The sequence below is a fragment of the Coloeus monedula genome (genome assembly GCF_965178545.1).
Source record: "Coloeus monedula genome assembly, chromosome: 17".
NCBI classification, from domain to species: Eukaryota; Metazoa; Chordata; class Aves; order Passeriformes; family Corvidae; genus Coloeus; species Coloeus monedula.
In genome coordinates, this window is record NC_138797.1 from 7,352,127 (window position 1) to 7,367,204 (window position 15,078).

The 15,078-nt window shown below is 61.6% G+C and overlaps 2 protein-coding genes across 2 annotated transcripts in view; both read right to left on the reverse strand.

Moving 5' to 3' along the window:
* Window positions 1-321: 321 nt before the first annotated feature.
* On the reverse strand, window positions 322-1,209 carry ID1 (inhibitor of DNA binding 1). The gene is made up of 2 exons (XM_082292680.1): window positions 852-1,209; window positions 322-648 (listed from the first exon to the last, which is right to left on the reverse strand). Exons 1-2 carry the CDS (start codon window positions 1,170-1,172, stop codon window positions 607-609), a joined length of 363 nt encoding a protein of 120 aa, XP_082148806.1. The 5' UTR covers window positions 1,173-1,209; the 3' UTR covers window positions 322-606.
* A 5,163-nt stretch (window positions 1,210-6,372) lies between these two features.
* HM13 (histocompatibility minor 13) overlaps window positions 6,373-15,078 on the reverse strand; it is a gene marked incomplete at its 5' end in the record, with an annotated part of 9,373 nt that continues 667 nt past the window's right edge. Inside the window, 8 exons of the mRNA XM_082292985.1 lie at window positions 6,373-6,658; window positions 9,430-9,515; window positions 10,290-10,392; window positions 11,386-11,422; window positions 11,763-11,846; window positions 12,421-12,478; window positions 14,381-14,506; window positions 14,619-14,704. Of these exons, the coding sequence (XP_082149111.1) occupies window positions 6,577-6,658; window positions 9,430-9,515; window positions 10,290-10,392; window positions 11,386-11,422; window positions 11,763-11,846; window positions 12,421-12,478; window positions 14,381-14,506; window positions 14,619-14,704 (662 nt within the window). The 3' untranslated portion in view covers window positions 6,373-6,576. The remainder of the gene's footprint in view (window positions 6,659-9,429; window positions 9,516-10,289; window positions 10,393-11,385; window positions 11,423-11,762; window positions 11,847-12,420; window positions 12,479-14,380; window positions 14,507-14,618; window positions 14,705-15,078) is intronic.

The window sequence follows — 15,078 nt, forward strand, 5'->3', positions numbered from 1 at the left end:
CCTCCTGTGTCTGCCCCTCAACACCCCCACATCTGAGCCCACGGAGTGAAGGAGGGAGTGATATATGGACCTCAGGGAACCACTGGGAGAGGCTCTGCAGGGGCAATGCTGGGACACAGAGGGAATTAGGACCAGGCTGTGAGAGACCCCCTCCCCAGCACCACCACAGGGTCCCAGACCCTGTTTCCCCCCGCACACCCACCCAGCCCACAGTGGTCTGCACAAGCTCCCCCTCGTTTGACGGGACACATATCCCCGGGGCTAAACACGCCCAAAACCCGGGGGAAGGGGTGTGAGGGGCAGGAAGAAAAGGCACGTGGGGCAGAAAGAAAAGGGCTTGTTTAATAACAAAACTCCAGCTATTGTAGAACAATATTCTCCAGCATCATTGTAATATACAATACGGGGAATGCTCTCAGCAATCTGAGAAGGAAGGATATGGCCCACAGCACCCCCTGCCCAGGCTGCGGGGGACCCCCAGGGCAGCCCCGCCGGGGAGCCAGGGATGCAGGTGAGCCGCGGTACTCAGGGCCGGGGTCCTGGGGACGATGTCCGTGATGGGACCGGAATCCCGGGAATGACGTCCGTGGAGGGTCCAAAGAGGTCTCAGCGGCAGAGGATCCGATCGGCAGCGGGAATGCACGGAGCCTGCGGGAAAGCGACACGAAACGGCCGGTCAAGACTTGCCAGGAGGGTGCCGGAGAGGACAGGGACGGAAGGGGGGCAGGAGGAAGGGACATCCTCGGGAAGGAGAGGGCGCGGTGCAGATCGGGGGAAGGAGATTCCAGGGAACGCCGGTGCTGCCCGTCAGGAGCGCGGGTCTGAGCCGGTGCCGTGGGGTCCGCACTCACCTCGGGGGAGTCCCCAGCGGCAGCGGGGCGGGGGGAGCCGCACTGCAGCTCCAGCTGCAGGTCCCAGATGTAGTCGATAACGTGCTGCAGCAGCTCCACCTTGGAGACTCTCCGGTGCCGCGGCAGCGTCGGCACCAGTGCCCGTAGCCGCGAGTAGCAGCCCTTCATATCGTACAGCAACGCGGCGGCTGCCTGCTCGGCCGCCCCCGGGGACACCCCAGGGCCCGGCCCGCAGCGGGCGGCCTCCCCTGGCCGCACCGCCTTCAGCGGGCCGCCGGCGCCCGCGGGCAGCGGCGAAGAGGCGACAGCGGCGACCTTCATGGCGAGGGGCTGCGAGCGGGACGGACAAGACGGGCACGCTGCGGGCGGACAAGGAGCGCGCTCCCCGCCGCGCCACTTATAGAGCGGCGGCCACGGACGGGCGGGGCCGCGGGGCAGCCCCGGCCAACGGCAGCGCAGGAGGGGCGGACACGGCCCCGCCCGCTCCATTCATGCGCCCCGAAGGGCAGCGTCTTAAAGGGGCAATGGCGAGGAGAGAGCCGTGACGGGCCTGGGCTGCGATGAGGGGACACCGGCGCGGCGCAGGCTACAGGGGTGGGGAGCACCCACCCTGCCCCGCCATTAACGCGGGTGCTCGCCCCTCGGGCTCCCGGTGTCGGGCTCCCCGCAGCCCCGCTCGCCCCTTGCCCCCTCAGGCCCCCGGTGCCCCTCCGGGCGCTCGGGCCCCCCCGCACTCCCCGCGCCCCTCCCGCCTCCGCCGCGGCTCAGACCGTGAGACGCCAGGGCCGTGACGTCACCCATTCATAAAACCCCGCGCGCTGTCAGCGCGGCGCCGGGCGGGCGGTGCCCATGGCGACGGGGGCGGGGCGGGGGACACACACCTGCAGCCCCTACGGGGGGCACCGGGACCCCCACAGAGACAGCGCGACCCCCGCGGGGACACCGGCACTCCCACGGGGACACCGGCATCCTCACGTGGATACGGGGGCCACTGGGACCTTACAGGAGGCACAGGGACCCCCAGGGGGACATCTGCACCCTCACGGGGGCACCGGGGCACCACGGGGGCACAGGCACACGGGCATCCCCACAGGGAGCAGCCCGTGCGCCGCGCCCCTCGCCCCAAGTTCCGTGTTCCCCGTTCCCCGGAGCTCAAACCTCCGCAGAGCTGCTCGGTGGCGGCTGCCGGGGCCGGGGTCGCCAGGTTCGGGTCCACTCGAGGGGCGGGCAGAGGGGTCGAGTGCTGGGTGCGTGGGTCGGCGCGGAGAGTGGGCTGCGAGGACGGTCCTGCCGCGGGGGAAACCGGCGGAGGTCCCGCCGCCGTGCGAGACAGCCGGTCCTTGCCCCGAAGGGTTTCTGGTCCGGGCTGTAATTAGCGTTACTGCTAATTACCCCGCACCTGCGGGGAGGGCAGGCAGCGCCCCGGGAGGGCCCCCCAAGCGAGACCCCGGCATACCCCGAGCAGCACGAAATGGTGAGGGAAGGGAGGGAGCAGGCAAAGCTGCAGCCTCAGACACTCCCGGGTGCGTGTACACTGACACGCGGTGCGCGTACCGACAGACACGCAGGGTGGGTGTGAGTGTGCACACACAAAGGCAGGGACATGGACGTGCTTGCACACGCAGATGTGTGTGGGACACACCCAAACGTGTGCATAGGAGAATTCACGCACGTACACAAACCTGTGGAGCACAAACGCAGCCACAAGTACACGCACACAACAGAGGCACACGTGGATGGATGCACACACAGGTACACACACACACACACGTACATTCTCATGCACACATACATCCTGCCTTGCACACCAACACGTGTGCCCAAGTGCCAGCGCAGCTCTCCCCGCCCTTTATGGGATTGGGCTGGGGGGCCAGACCCTGCTGCACGTCCCCAAGCATGCAGGGAGCCAAAGGCCTCCCCTCTTCTTCCTCTTCTGAGGGGGGGCAGCAATCCTGGAGAGCATGGATGAACTCCAACCCTGCCAGCCTGGCCGGGGGGAACTGGATCCCTCTGTCCCCCCCGTCCCTCCCTCTGTCCCTCCTCCCTGTGTTCCCCAGCCCGGTGCGGTGGTGGTTCCCAGGGTGGGCACGGCGCTGGGGTCGCCCCCTCCATTCAGGGCGCGGCGGAGGGCCCGGTGCTGCCCGGTTCCCACCGCGGCTCTCAAAGCTGCTAATTAGCCCCCATCTGGCGGCAGTGGCCGGGCCGCGGCGGGAGGCCGGGGACATTGTGCACAGGAATGTCTTTCAGGGCCGCCGGCCGGCCGCCGCCACCGCCAGCTGCGCCGCCAACAATGCCAGGACGATCCGGACCCCGCGCCCCTGCCACCGGCCACCCCGGGCGGCGTGGGGACGGGGACGGATTGCGTGGCCGTGGTGGGTGTCATGGCACACGTGGCACAGCCGCCCTGGCACAGCCACTCCGGTTGCTCCAGCCCATGGGATGGCCCCGAGAGCAGAATACTCTCACCCCATCCCTCTGCACGTTGGAGTGCTGGGGATGGGGTGCTGGGGTCAGGGCTGCCAGTGTGGCACCGGGACACTGCCTTGGCCACAGCTGGCCTCGGGGTCCTGGCCTGGCACGGCGTGCCGGCCGGCGCAGCAGTGCTGTCCGGCAGAACACAGAGCTTCATTTCCATCTCAATTCTGGGAACGGGGCGCGCGGCGCGGTAACAGCAGCCTCGGCCATATGGTGCTGGCGGGGCTCAGCCCGGCCGGGGGGGCAGCCGGGGGGCGGCTGCTTTGCGCTGAGCAGGGGTTGCCCGGCAGCCGAGCACATCAAAGCCCCCGGCCGCCCCCGCCCCGCCAGGACCACACAGGGCACGGCCGCGCCAGGCCGCCGAGGGGCCGCGGGGCTGCCTGTGCTGCTGTGATGGGGGGACGGGGTACGGCCGGCACTCCAGAACCGGCAGCACCCAGCCCCGCACTCCGGCATGCAGGGCTGGAAGGCGGCACAAGACGCCGCAGGTCAGGCTGGGCCCCCACCAGTGATCAGGACCCCCAAACCTGGGCTGCTCCTGCCCTGGCTGGGGTTGGGCTCCATCCAGATCCCCTCTCCCGGTGCCATCCGCAGGTCAGCCCTGAGGCTGCACAGAGCCTCCACCCCCCCATGTCCGCATGACAGTGCTGAGCCAGGGTTGCAGATGTGCCGGGGCCGCCGGCACAGCTGGAGCGGGGCCGAGGCCTGAGAAAGCCCCTGCGCATTCCCCTCCCGCCTTCTCCCTTCCCGTTCCCAGCTCCATCCGCTGCAGCCCAGACCAGCTGGAGCCAGGCAGCCCTTCCTGGGATTTATTCCAGCTTCCTGCCCCTCCTCGCCGGCCGGCCGGGGCTGGGGCTGCCTTGAGCTGCTTCCTTTCCCTGCTCGCAGCCGCCGGCCGGGCGCCACCGCCAGTACCCATCATCACACGGGACCCCGGCTCTCAGCACCAGCACCCACCATCACAGCAAAGCATCCCCTGCCCTGCGTGGTGGAGCATGAAGTGCAACTGCAGCACCCATCACCCATCATCACCTAGCTGCACCCCTGCTGCAGTGAGGAGGCTCCACAGGGCTCTAGAGACAAGCAGCCCTGGTGTGTGGTGTGTCCCACCTCACTCCAGGCACCAGCACTCCCCAAACGTGAAACCACCCTCCCCTTGCCTGGCGTTTGTACCCTGGGCACCCCCAGTTCAGCTCATCCCACCCCACTACAATTCCTGCTGAGAGTTTGGCACAAGGGGCATGTGCCCAGGAGCTCCCCTGGCCAACAGGCATCTACACCACTGCCCTGAGGTGCCATGGGTGAGTGAGGATCATCCCAAACCCCACATTTGCTGGCAGCAGAACAGGCAGCTCTAGGCCCTGCCCTAGCTGGGCGCAGTTAAGTGGATGGAGGTTTCCTGCTGGAGTCGGCACATCCATGTTTCCGCAGCCCCCACGGAGCCGGAGGGACCCTGCGGAGAGGGGAAGGTGGCCCAGCAGCGGTCCAGACACAGTGGAGCCGTGTGGCCTCAGCCCTGGCGGGACCGGAGGTGCCACAGGCCCAGGTGCAGCAGGCAAGCAAACCGGGGAGCGCTGAAGTGCTGGCTCCACTGGCGGCTCCTTGCAGGGCCCAACACACTTCCTTCCTCCTGGCCGGCCCAGGCTTATCGGCCAGGCAAGGTGAGGGGTGACCCTGCTCTCCCCTTCCCAGGCCTTCCGCTCCCTGCAGCCCTGGGAAAGCTCCCCGCCACGCTTCCACCACACCTACAGCAGGCACGAGCTGCGCTGAGCTCTGCGGGGCAGCAGGGAGACAGGAGGGCGATGCTGGCACGGGGGGTACCCTGTGCACCCCCCAGCCTGCTCCTGCACTTTTGGGGCCTCTGGAGGCTGCATAGGGATGCAGCTCCCACCACCCGAAACCAGGGAGGATGCAGAGCCTCCCAAGATGTGGTGCCAGCCCCACACCAAGGGACACACCAGGGTGGGGAGTGGGGTCCTGAGTCAGGGTAGGGTCCTGCACCCCACGGCAGAGCCAGAGTCCTTTTCCACGGAACACTGGAGGCTGGTGAAATCACATCTGGAGTCTAGACTCAGCGACTCGGTGGGCTGGGCCTGGCGGCCGTGCTGTACCCAGACCCTGCTGCACACTGTTTGCTTAGCTGGAGGTATTTAATTGGAATTAAAGTGGCCCCTCTTGTTTTTGCGGACAGGGCTGTTGGAAAAGGAGCTGTAAGTCATAGAAAACATCTGTAGGAGCCTGCGAAGGGTCATTAGATGGCAGAACGCGAGGCGCCACTTTTAGTGCTCGCAGCCGGCGCAGGGAATAATGGTTCAATACAGCTTTTGTGGAGGAGCTGCCAAGCCAGCAAACACTTTCTATTTATTCTGGCAGTGGGCATGGCCAGAGGGATGCAGGATCCTCCACGTGTGGGCCCCCAGGAGGGGTAGGGAGGACACTGCCAGTGCTGCAGGACACAGGGCAGCTGGTCCCAGTGGAAGCCGAGGTGGATGCTGGAGCTGCCCCTGCCTGCAGCCCCTCCAGCCCCCATGCCTGCACCAGCATCCTCTGCCCATCCCAGCCCCAAGGGGTGCAGCATGGTGCCTGGCTCCCTGCAAGGAAGGGGGACAAATCCATGCTGTCCTCACCCTGCTCCAGGGCTGGGTTTGGAGTCACCCACCCCTACCCCTCCCATTCCCTCTCCCCCAGGCCATGGAGGGTTAGCCTCAGCTCGATGAGCACCCCAGCAGCTGAGGCAGAGCACGTCCCCACCCTGCGGGATTCCTGCATCCCGATCCCTGCTCAGCCACGCTGCTCTGGGGCCAAATCCCAGCTCAAACTCACACAGAGGTCAGTGACTGCAGCCCTAAATCTGGGTATCGCAAAGCAGGGGCCAGGCTGGGGGAAGGCCCAGTGCCAGAGGAGTGGGAGGGGGAAGGGGACGGTCACTTGGTCACTTGGAAACAGCCAGACAATGGCCACTGGCCCCACTGGGAGAAGGTGGGTGAGCTGGACGCCAATCCCGGTGCCGGCTGGGCAGCTGAGCAGGGCATGGCCACACCAGCACTCCGTCCTTCAACATGGTTTAATATGAGAGAAAGCAAATGCACAATACAAAATTTAAAAACCGGCATACATCGATACCCCACCTGGGTGGCTGCTCCGACACACACAACACGATGCTCTTGCACAATTGTTTCATCGTCTGTCACTTGCAGAGGGTCTTGAAGGGCCCCAGCCCAGCAGCACTGGGTATGGCCCACGGGCAAGGTCACTTCTCCTTCTTGGAGGCTTCTGTTGGCTCTTCTTTGGAAGCCCCTGGCACCTCCTTGGGGGTTGAGCTCTCCTCGTAGCTGGGGACAAGAGGGACATGAGTGGGGCCAGCTCCTTCCTGGGGACAGAGCCCTCTGACACGTGGGGACAGCCCAACCTGTGGCCTTGGGGTCTGCCCTGCTGCTGCTGAGGACAAGGTGGGCTCCAGCCATCAGCCCCCAGCACAGGAAACCCCATGGGGCAGAGCCCAGGCAGGGAGATGAGGGATGCATCCCCCTCAGACATCTCCAAGGATAGGGTGGACCCAGCCAGGGGCCAGACTGTGCCCGAGGGTCTGTCCTTGTTCCCAAGAGCACTACTGGATATCCTGGATAGCACATGCTTTCCTTGGCTGAGCACTGGTGCCAGTGGGGCCGGTTAACAGGGGAATTGCAGCAAGACCAACAGCAGTGCTCCCTCCTGGGGTCGCACTCCTCTGGCTGCAAACCCCCTCCAGCAGTAGCCCCAGGGCTCTAGCTAAGGAAACAGCAATGTTGCTCCAAGCAGAAAGGACAAGAGCTGGGATGTCAAATCCACTTGCCCTTCCCAGTCTCCTCTCTCAGAACGGGAGAGAAACTGGCCCACAGCAGCACAGCAACAGCTCCAGCCTCTGCCCATGGAGCGAGGAGAGCTGGAAATACGGAGAGCTTGGACCAGGGAGAGCCAGGACCTGCCCCTACCTGGCCAGAGCGACAGACAAGAGGCCCCAGCGGCAGTGGCTACATGGCACTAGGGCTCTGCTGCCGGCGTCGGCGGGGACAGGACAGTTTCTGCTGCATGGAATCAGCCAGGCTGGCCGGCGAGCCAGACACCGTGGGGAAGTGGGTAAGTCTTGGTGTGTGTGGCAAGATTTCAGCAGAGGATTCATAGCTGCAGGAGAGAGAGGAAGCAGGAAGGGAAAGACAAGGACAGAAAGGAGAGGGGGGAGAGAGAAAAAGCAGAAGTTTTGGAGTGAGAGCACTGAGAATGCACCACCCTGTGCAGGAAGCCTGGCATCCCCCTTCACCTGCTGGCACCCGCTGACCTCTCCTTGCCTGCAGACTCCAGGACAGGGCTGCAGCATGGAAAAGTGAGCACTGAAACTCAGGGATGAGGCAGCTCCCACTGGCATGAGCAGAGCCAGGCAGCCAGAACCAAAGGAGAGCAAGCCTGAGCAGTGGGGAGGTGGCAGTGGAGCAGCCCAGGGACTGGGCAGGTGACAGGGAGATGCAGCAGACCCTGTCCTGCCACTCAAGCACAGTGTGCCCACAGCAGGTGTGAGGGGCAGGATGGGTTCTCACTGCTGAGGGAGGCAGAGCAGAGCTTCCCACCTAGCCTAGGGAGGTTTGGAAAGGCTGAGAGCCATGGAGCTGATCCCAGTGTCACCCACCTCTGCTCCACCAGCACCCCTTCCCTGGCAGCATGGATCTGCTCACTCCCACCCTGCCTGCAGACCCTCACTGCTGTGAGACACCACGTGCAGGCAGAGACCACAGGAACTGCCAGCTCCAGGGAGGATCAGGGTGCAGTGAAGCAGCACAGCAGAGCTACACCTGGTGGGATTCCTGTGGTGGGAGCCACTGTCCTCCAGGCATCGGTCCCTCTGAATCCCACTTCCTCTGCCTGCAACTGGAGCCACTTCAAGGGAGGTCTGGCCCCACGGGCTGTCAAGTTTGCAATCCTCCAGCATCCTGCCCTTGCCCTGGCAACATTTTGCTGCTGGAACAGCTTGTGCTACTGCTCTGGGGGGTGGGGGGATGAGGTGCACTAGCCCCTGGCTATCAGGCTCCCTGTGCTCCTTGCTGCCCAGCGGGCCCAGCCTCACAGCTCATCTCTCCCCAGTTTCCTGGCAGGAGGTGCTGCTGCTGTCAGCTGGTGAGTCACAGCACTGGGGAGAGCGGCTGCAGGATCCCAGGTGCACAGGAAGGACGATCCCAGGACACTCAGTGCCTGCAGCAGCAATTGTCAGAAGCAAACATCAAAGGAGGGGCAGGTGCGGCAGGGCTGGGGATGGCCCAGCTGAGAGCCGCTGGGAACACGCATACCTGCATCTCCCAGGGGAGGGGAGGGGAGGGGAGGGGAGGGAGGAGGGAGGACAGCTGGCTTCCCGTTGAGCCCTCTGAGCAGGCTGGGAGCTCAGGGAGGCTCCCTGGGGAAAGGGCACTGGGGAGGCTGGATGGTGCACAGCTCTGCTTTAGGATGTTCCCTTCACTCCTCTGCATCAACCATCATTACTGTACTGAGCCACCACCAAGTCTCGAGCATGACAGAGAAACAGCTCCCAGGCAGGAGGCCAGAGCTGCCCACAGCATGGACAGGCTGAGGGAACAGCTGGAGCACAACAGCCCGGTCCCCCTTCCTCTGTATCCACAGTCTGTGGGGCAGGGAGACTGCTGCAAACCAGGAGACTTTGCCCAAGCAGGGAGGTTGGGATGTGCTCGAACCAGCCTTGGCTGCTCTCACAGCCAGTTCTGGCTCCACTTTTTCCCCACCCACAGGCCCTGGGACACAATGACCAAGTATCTCCACACCAGGTGTGCAGTCCCACCCTCCCCTGCCTGCCAGCGCATGGGAAGGGCCTGTCACTGGGGTGTAAAGCAATACCAGGTGCTGCCTGCTGGTACCACACCACAGCTCCCAGGAGGCGGCTGGAGCCAGGCCCGGCGTGTACAAACACAGACCCGCTCCCTCCACCCACGCACGTGCCGGCGCACACCCAGAGCATGCCCAGATGAACCCGTCCCTCCAGCTGTGCCCAGGCGTGGGAACATCTGCACGCTTCATGTGCTCCAGCGCCGCCGGCAAAACAGCTCCATCCCCAGCTGAGGCTCACCTGAACATTTCAGTTACTTCTCCCTTTGCCAAGGCCACGAGAAGTGGGAATCCAATGCAGGCGGGGACCAGGTACAGCAGCGCAGGCTGTGGGGAAGAAAAACAACTGTTAAACCAAACCACAAATCACCCCTTGGGAGGAGTGCAAGGTGAGCTCATGGCCTTGTCTCCTCTGCACCCATGGTGTCTGTCACACGGCTGCACAGATGGTTAACACCCCAAAAAGCAGCTTCAAGAGCTAAGTCAGAGCTGCAGCAGCATGAAGCCAGATTGGTATTAGGAGGAAATTCTTCCCTGTCAATGGGGTGAAATCCTGGCACAGGCAGCCCAGAGAAGCTGTGGATGTTCAATCCTGGGAAGTGTTCAAGGCCAGGCTGGACAGGGCTTGGAGCAGCCTGGTCTAGTGGAAGGTGTCTCTGCCTGTGGCAAGGGAGTTGGAACAAGATGGTCTCCAAGGTCCCTTCCCAAACCTTTCTGGGATTCAGTGAAAGTCCTCACTGTGAGGTCCCAGTGGGCCATGAACACACTGAAGCCCCTGTGCAGACCACAGTGTATGGGCTCCCAAGGCCCCCTGCAGCACAGCCAGTGGGTGCTCAGGGCAGCTTGGCTGCAAAGAGCCAAAAAACACAGGGCCCCTGGCTGAGGGGCTGTTGTTGGCAACAGGGAGCCTTGCCCCAAACAGGCCTCTGCTCCAGCTGGGCACAGGAGCTTTGGACAGGGAAAGGTACAGGCAGGCACTGGAAAATAAAAGCCAAGAGGAGAGGAATAAATCTTTTTCCTGGCAGGATGCAGAACTTCGTGGCCAAGCTGGCCTGACCCACTTGGATGTGCATCCACAGGAGGCAGCAGGGTGGAGCTCACCTGGGCGTGCTTGAAGATGTGCATGATGAATATGGTGAGGCCCAGCCCAAAGATGTAGGCCACAAAGCTGGTGTAGAAATACGTGTGCGTGTTCTTCTTCAGGCTGTAGGGAAAGGGAAGAGCTCAGTGACCTCAGGTCTGGAATGCCAGTGGCCAAAATGGAATTGGCCTGGTACTCTCAGCCATCTCCCACCATGCTGGAGTGGGGAGCAATGTTCTGCCTGTGCAGCCCCCGTGTTGTGGGAGCAGTGTGGGACTGGAGGCAGTAATACCCAGGTGAGGGGCTGGAGAAGGGAAGGACGCAAGCAATCCTGCTGCTGGATGGCAACTGGGAACCCAGGCTGGATGGCTGGAACCCAGGGAGAAGGCCCTGTTGTCTTGGTGGAGACTGGCCTGTCCCTGGCTCTCAGCAGTTGCTGTTTTATCACAGGGCAGGCTGTGAGAACTGGGATTCCCAGCAGGTGCAGGCAGGATGTGGGTGGCAACACCTGGAAGAGCTGGCACAGACCAGAGGGTCTGTGCAAGAGCAGTGGGAGTGGGGCCACACCACTGCAGTCACAGAGCACCCTACTTCCCGGAGCCTTTTGGTGTGGGGCAACTGCTGCAGCCTGGCTGTAGGTGCAGCTTCCCTGGAGCTGCTTCCTCCAACGTCAGTGGTAACCTGGAGGCAGTCAGCACTGCCAGGCACTGATTTGCATCCACGCGAGCACTTCCCAGGTGCCAGCACTCCCAGCTCTTTCCCACGCTGTCACTGCTTTCTCTCACTGCCCTCCACTCCTTGGTTTCAGGGAGCTGGTGAGGCTCTCTGGGGCTGTTACATGCTGCTGCCCCGATTCCCATTCCTATGCTGCCTGCCCTACCTATGCCTGAACTCAAACCACTCATCCCCAGTGCTCAGGACATACGCACAGAGCCAGCCCCCTCTTCCAAGAGCTTTTCCTTTCCCCTGCCCTGCTCCCAAGTCCCTATGCCCAGCTCCAGAAGGGAGCACATGACTGCGCTCCTGGCTCCCCCATCTCTTCTTTCCCCTACAAAAGCAGCTCAAATATGCTGCAAGATCCAACCTGCCAGAGACCCTTCCCTGCCGCCTGCTCACCTGATATCAAACCGCAGCAGCAAGGCAATGAAGATCCCTGCAGGGAGAAGGAAACAATGAGGGGCTGGAAGCGGCAGAGAAGGGACAGCGAGGGGCCAGAAGAGCAGGGAAGGGACAGCGAGGGCCTAGAGGGGCAGGGCAGGCTGAGGAAGGCAGGGCAGGAGCCGCGGCGCTCCGGGGCCGGTGCCGTGCCCGGGGTGACAGTGCCCTCTCGTGGCACGCGGCACCGGGACAGCACCGGACCTGCGGGGAGACTCCCAACCCACCGGAGACCCGCGCGGGGCTGCGCCTGCCAAGGGCAGAGCGAGGCACCTGCTCAGCTCCCCGCAGCCCCCTCGAAGGAGATCCCAGTCCCGTCCCCGCTCTTCTGTCCTCACCCGGAATGACGATGTCTCCCAGTCCCAGCATGGCGAAGTTGTCAGCGTCCAGCCCCTTCTCCAGCAGGTCCTGAGGGAAAACCACTGCGAGGGGCAGAGCGAAGCACAGTGAGGGGGAGTGTCCCCACCGAGTAGACCCCAGACCCACTGGGCCTGGCAAACAGGGACAAGAGCAGGGCAAGGGACCTGTTCCTGCCCTCAGCCCCCTCCTTCCCTGTAGCTCCCCTTGTTCTTTCTCTGACAATTCCAGGACAAGAAACCAAGGGGTCCCAGGACCCAAACTACTGCATGCTCCACAGCAGCACCAGTTCATCCCTCCTGCTGCTTTGGGGCTCTGTGGTTTTTGTTTTTTGTTGTTTTTTTGTTTTGTGTTTGTTTGGTTTTTTTTGTGGTGTTTATTTGGTTTGGACTCTTTTTTTGTAAAGGTGAAATTGTGCACTCCAAAGGTGCAGAGTGACCCAGACAGACCAGGGCTCTGCAAACCATCCCTCTCCAGAGACCTGTCTTGACTTGAGGCTGACCAATGACAGGGAGGAGGGGTCTCTAGCAGGAAATGTTCCTGCACACATCCCAGCCCGAGCCATCTCCAGAGGTGGAGGGTGCATGGAGCAGGGCCTGCAGCAGAACAGACCCCATCACACAGGGAAGATCTACTCACGTTTTATTGGCGCCTCAAATGATTTGGCAACTGTCACCATCACATTGGTGCCAAAGACCTGCAACAGAGGAGCCCAAGGTGACCACAGCTGCACAGGAACACACACATGCTCAGCTACAGCCTCACCCCAGGGCCAGGAGTGGCCTCAGGGGCAGAAAACAGTCAAAGACCTGCCAAAATGTGGGCACAGGAGCCCTGCAAGCCAGCCCATGGTCCGGGGGAGGAGGCACATGACAGCACTGGAGGAGGCGGCCGCTTCCTGGCTGTCCTGCTCTCAGAGCAGCATGGGGACAGCACTCACATGGCAGAGCTGCTGCCCACCACCCAGCCCTGCACCTCGCTTCAGCTTTAATCAGTCAGCTCCATGGAAAGTCCAGTTGGAGGGCAGGAGCTCCCAGTGGAGCGTCCCAGCCTGGGAGCTTCCAGCAGGGACGGGGCAAGTGTCAGATCAAATGCAGTGTGCTCTGAGGTCATTTACTTGCGCGCCCCTATCAGCTGTAAATACTGGCAGTGTTTGGGGGGTGGACTGTAAACACTGAGGGCAGTCACCCTGACCTCTGCTCCTTTCCATCTCCAAGCCTCCAGTCCAGCAGGCACAAAAAACAGGTGCTGGTTAGCACTGGGTGAGCAAGATCCTGGAGCCTTGGATTAAAGGGAAATCTTAAAGCATCAGATTAACTCCCGTAAGGTGCAGCAAGTTCTGAGCATTGTCACAGAGTGACAGGACTCCACACTGGGATCAGGGAAAAAAAACCACCACATGCAAATTCACCCCCAAGACTATGTGCGGGCAACAGCATCAACCCACTGAGATCTCCTTCCTCCTTGAAACCCTCCTGGGATCTCACTGTGAATAAATCCATGCCAAGATCCAAGCGACCAGTTCCTGCAGAGGGGCACAGTAAGAGGGCCTCCACTTCAAGGCAGCCCTTCCATAAGGGCAATACTATAATCCTTGGGGAAGCCGAGGTGGGAGACAGCCAGCAAATGGAGAGCAGAGGGGTGCACTCGCTGTCTCCAAAGCACCGGGAAGACGCTCACACACTAAGCAGGGCCTGGGGCACCAGGTGTGCTAAGGCAGAAGGCTGAGTCCTCTCCAGCTGAGAGCTCTGGAGGAAGTGGCCCACAGGCTAAAAAAACCGCAGAACCCAGAATGTTAACGAGCCTGGGAAACAGGGGCAGCACTGGCCAAGTACAAAACAACCCACACTAGCCAGGTGTAAATATGGAGGGATTACACAGGCAGCTGCAGAGCTGCTGGACAGACCTCAGTGTATACACGGCTCTCAGACATTTGGAAACATGGTGATACAGAAGGTGGAGGCAGCAGGAAGGACTGGGGAATACGGACATTACAAGGAGTCACATTCTCCATGCACAGAGCAGAGCACATGACTGCGTTCCTGCCTTCCCCTCCCCTTTCCTCTAAAAAAGCAGCTCAAATACACTGCAACAAATAAGGAAAACCTCAAAAGGAAAAAGTCAGGGTGCAGCAGTGGCTGAGGAAAAGGGACTGGAGGCATTCCAAGGTCTGGTCCTCTGTGCAAGAGAACAGAAGGACACTAACGAAACCAGCAGATGAGAGAGCCAAGGCACAGCTCACACAAGCAGGCTCAGTGTGCCCCAGAGCAGCCTCCAGCCCACCCAACAGCTGTCAGGCATTGGGAAGACCATAGTGGGGAATACAGGACCAGATATGACACACACCAAGTACCCCAAAATAGCCCTGATGAAGTTCCTGCCAGCCCTGGACTCTCTGAGTGAGAGAATAAAAGAAAACACATTTGATGAGCCACATTCTGCCACCGTGGATTCTGTCATCAACCCTGCCACACCCCTCTGGGTTGAGAAAGTGAAAATTCTGACTGCAAGTGTGTGTCCAGCCAGCATGGTGCCTCCAGAAAGGCAGAATGCCAGATACACGCTTCCAACCAACAGCCTGTGGAACGCTCCCGCTTACCCAGAACACGTCGTAGATGAAGAGGCCCCCAAGCAAGATACAGCCAGTGCTGACATTGTTCAGGTGCAGCAGCTCCACCCCGTTGAGGGAGAATGCCAGCCCGAAGAGATTGTTGGCAATCCAGTGCTGAGAAGGACAGGAAAAAGAGATCTAGGTCCCGCTGCACATGGAATCCCCATCTTGCATGGAAATAGGTCCGTGTCTGATCCAGCCCAGCCCCCAGCTGTGCCTCATTTACCTTTCTCAGCAGGTACCAGACTCCCACAACACTGCTCAAGGCCAGGCACACAAGATCCTTGGTGTCAAACTCGTAATTCACTATTTCTGCAAGAAAACAGAGAAGTCAGACTTGGGGCAGGCCGGGCAGCTCCCCTTCCCATGCAGGGCTGAGATGAGTGATTCCACAGCTGGGGAGCCCAGAGCTCAGTGCTCATGTCCCAAACAAGGGGACTGTACCCGTGGTACACACGTGCAAACCGCCTGGGACCAAGCAGTGGGCCCTGGAAAGCTCAGACCTTCTCCTTCAGCCAGACTCTGCACATGGACAGCACCCGCGGTCCTGCTGTCAATAAGGAAATCAGATTCAGGCACTGCCTAAGGCAGGGAGAGACAAATCTTCTCCCTCTTCCTGTGCCAGTTAACTCGTGGTGATATCACCAGAAATACTCCTTTACCAGTAAAGCTACTACAGGGCAGGA

Bases quoted from the DNA above. Each gene is read 5' to 3' on its own strand.
- ID1 (XM_082292680.1), bottom strand. From the start codon at position 1,172: ATGAAGGTCGCCGCTGTCGCCTCTTCGCCGCTGCCCGCGGGCGCCGGC. The intron at 649-851 runs GTGAGTGCGGAC...GCTTTCCCGCAG, and splicing joins CCGCTGGGGACTCCCCCGAG to GCTCCGTGCATTCCCGCTGC.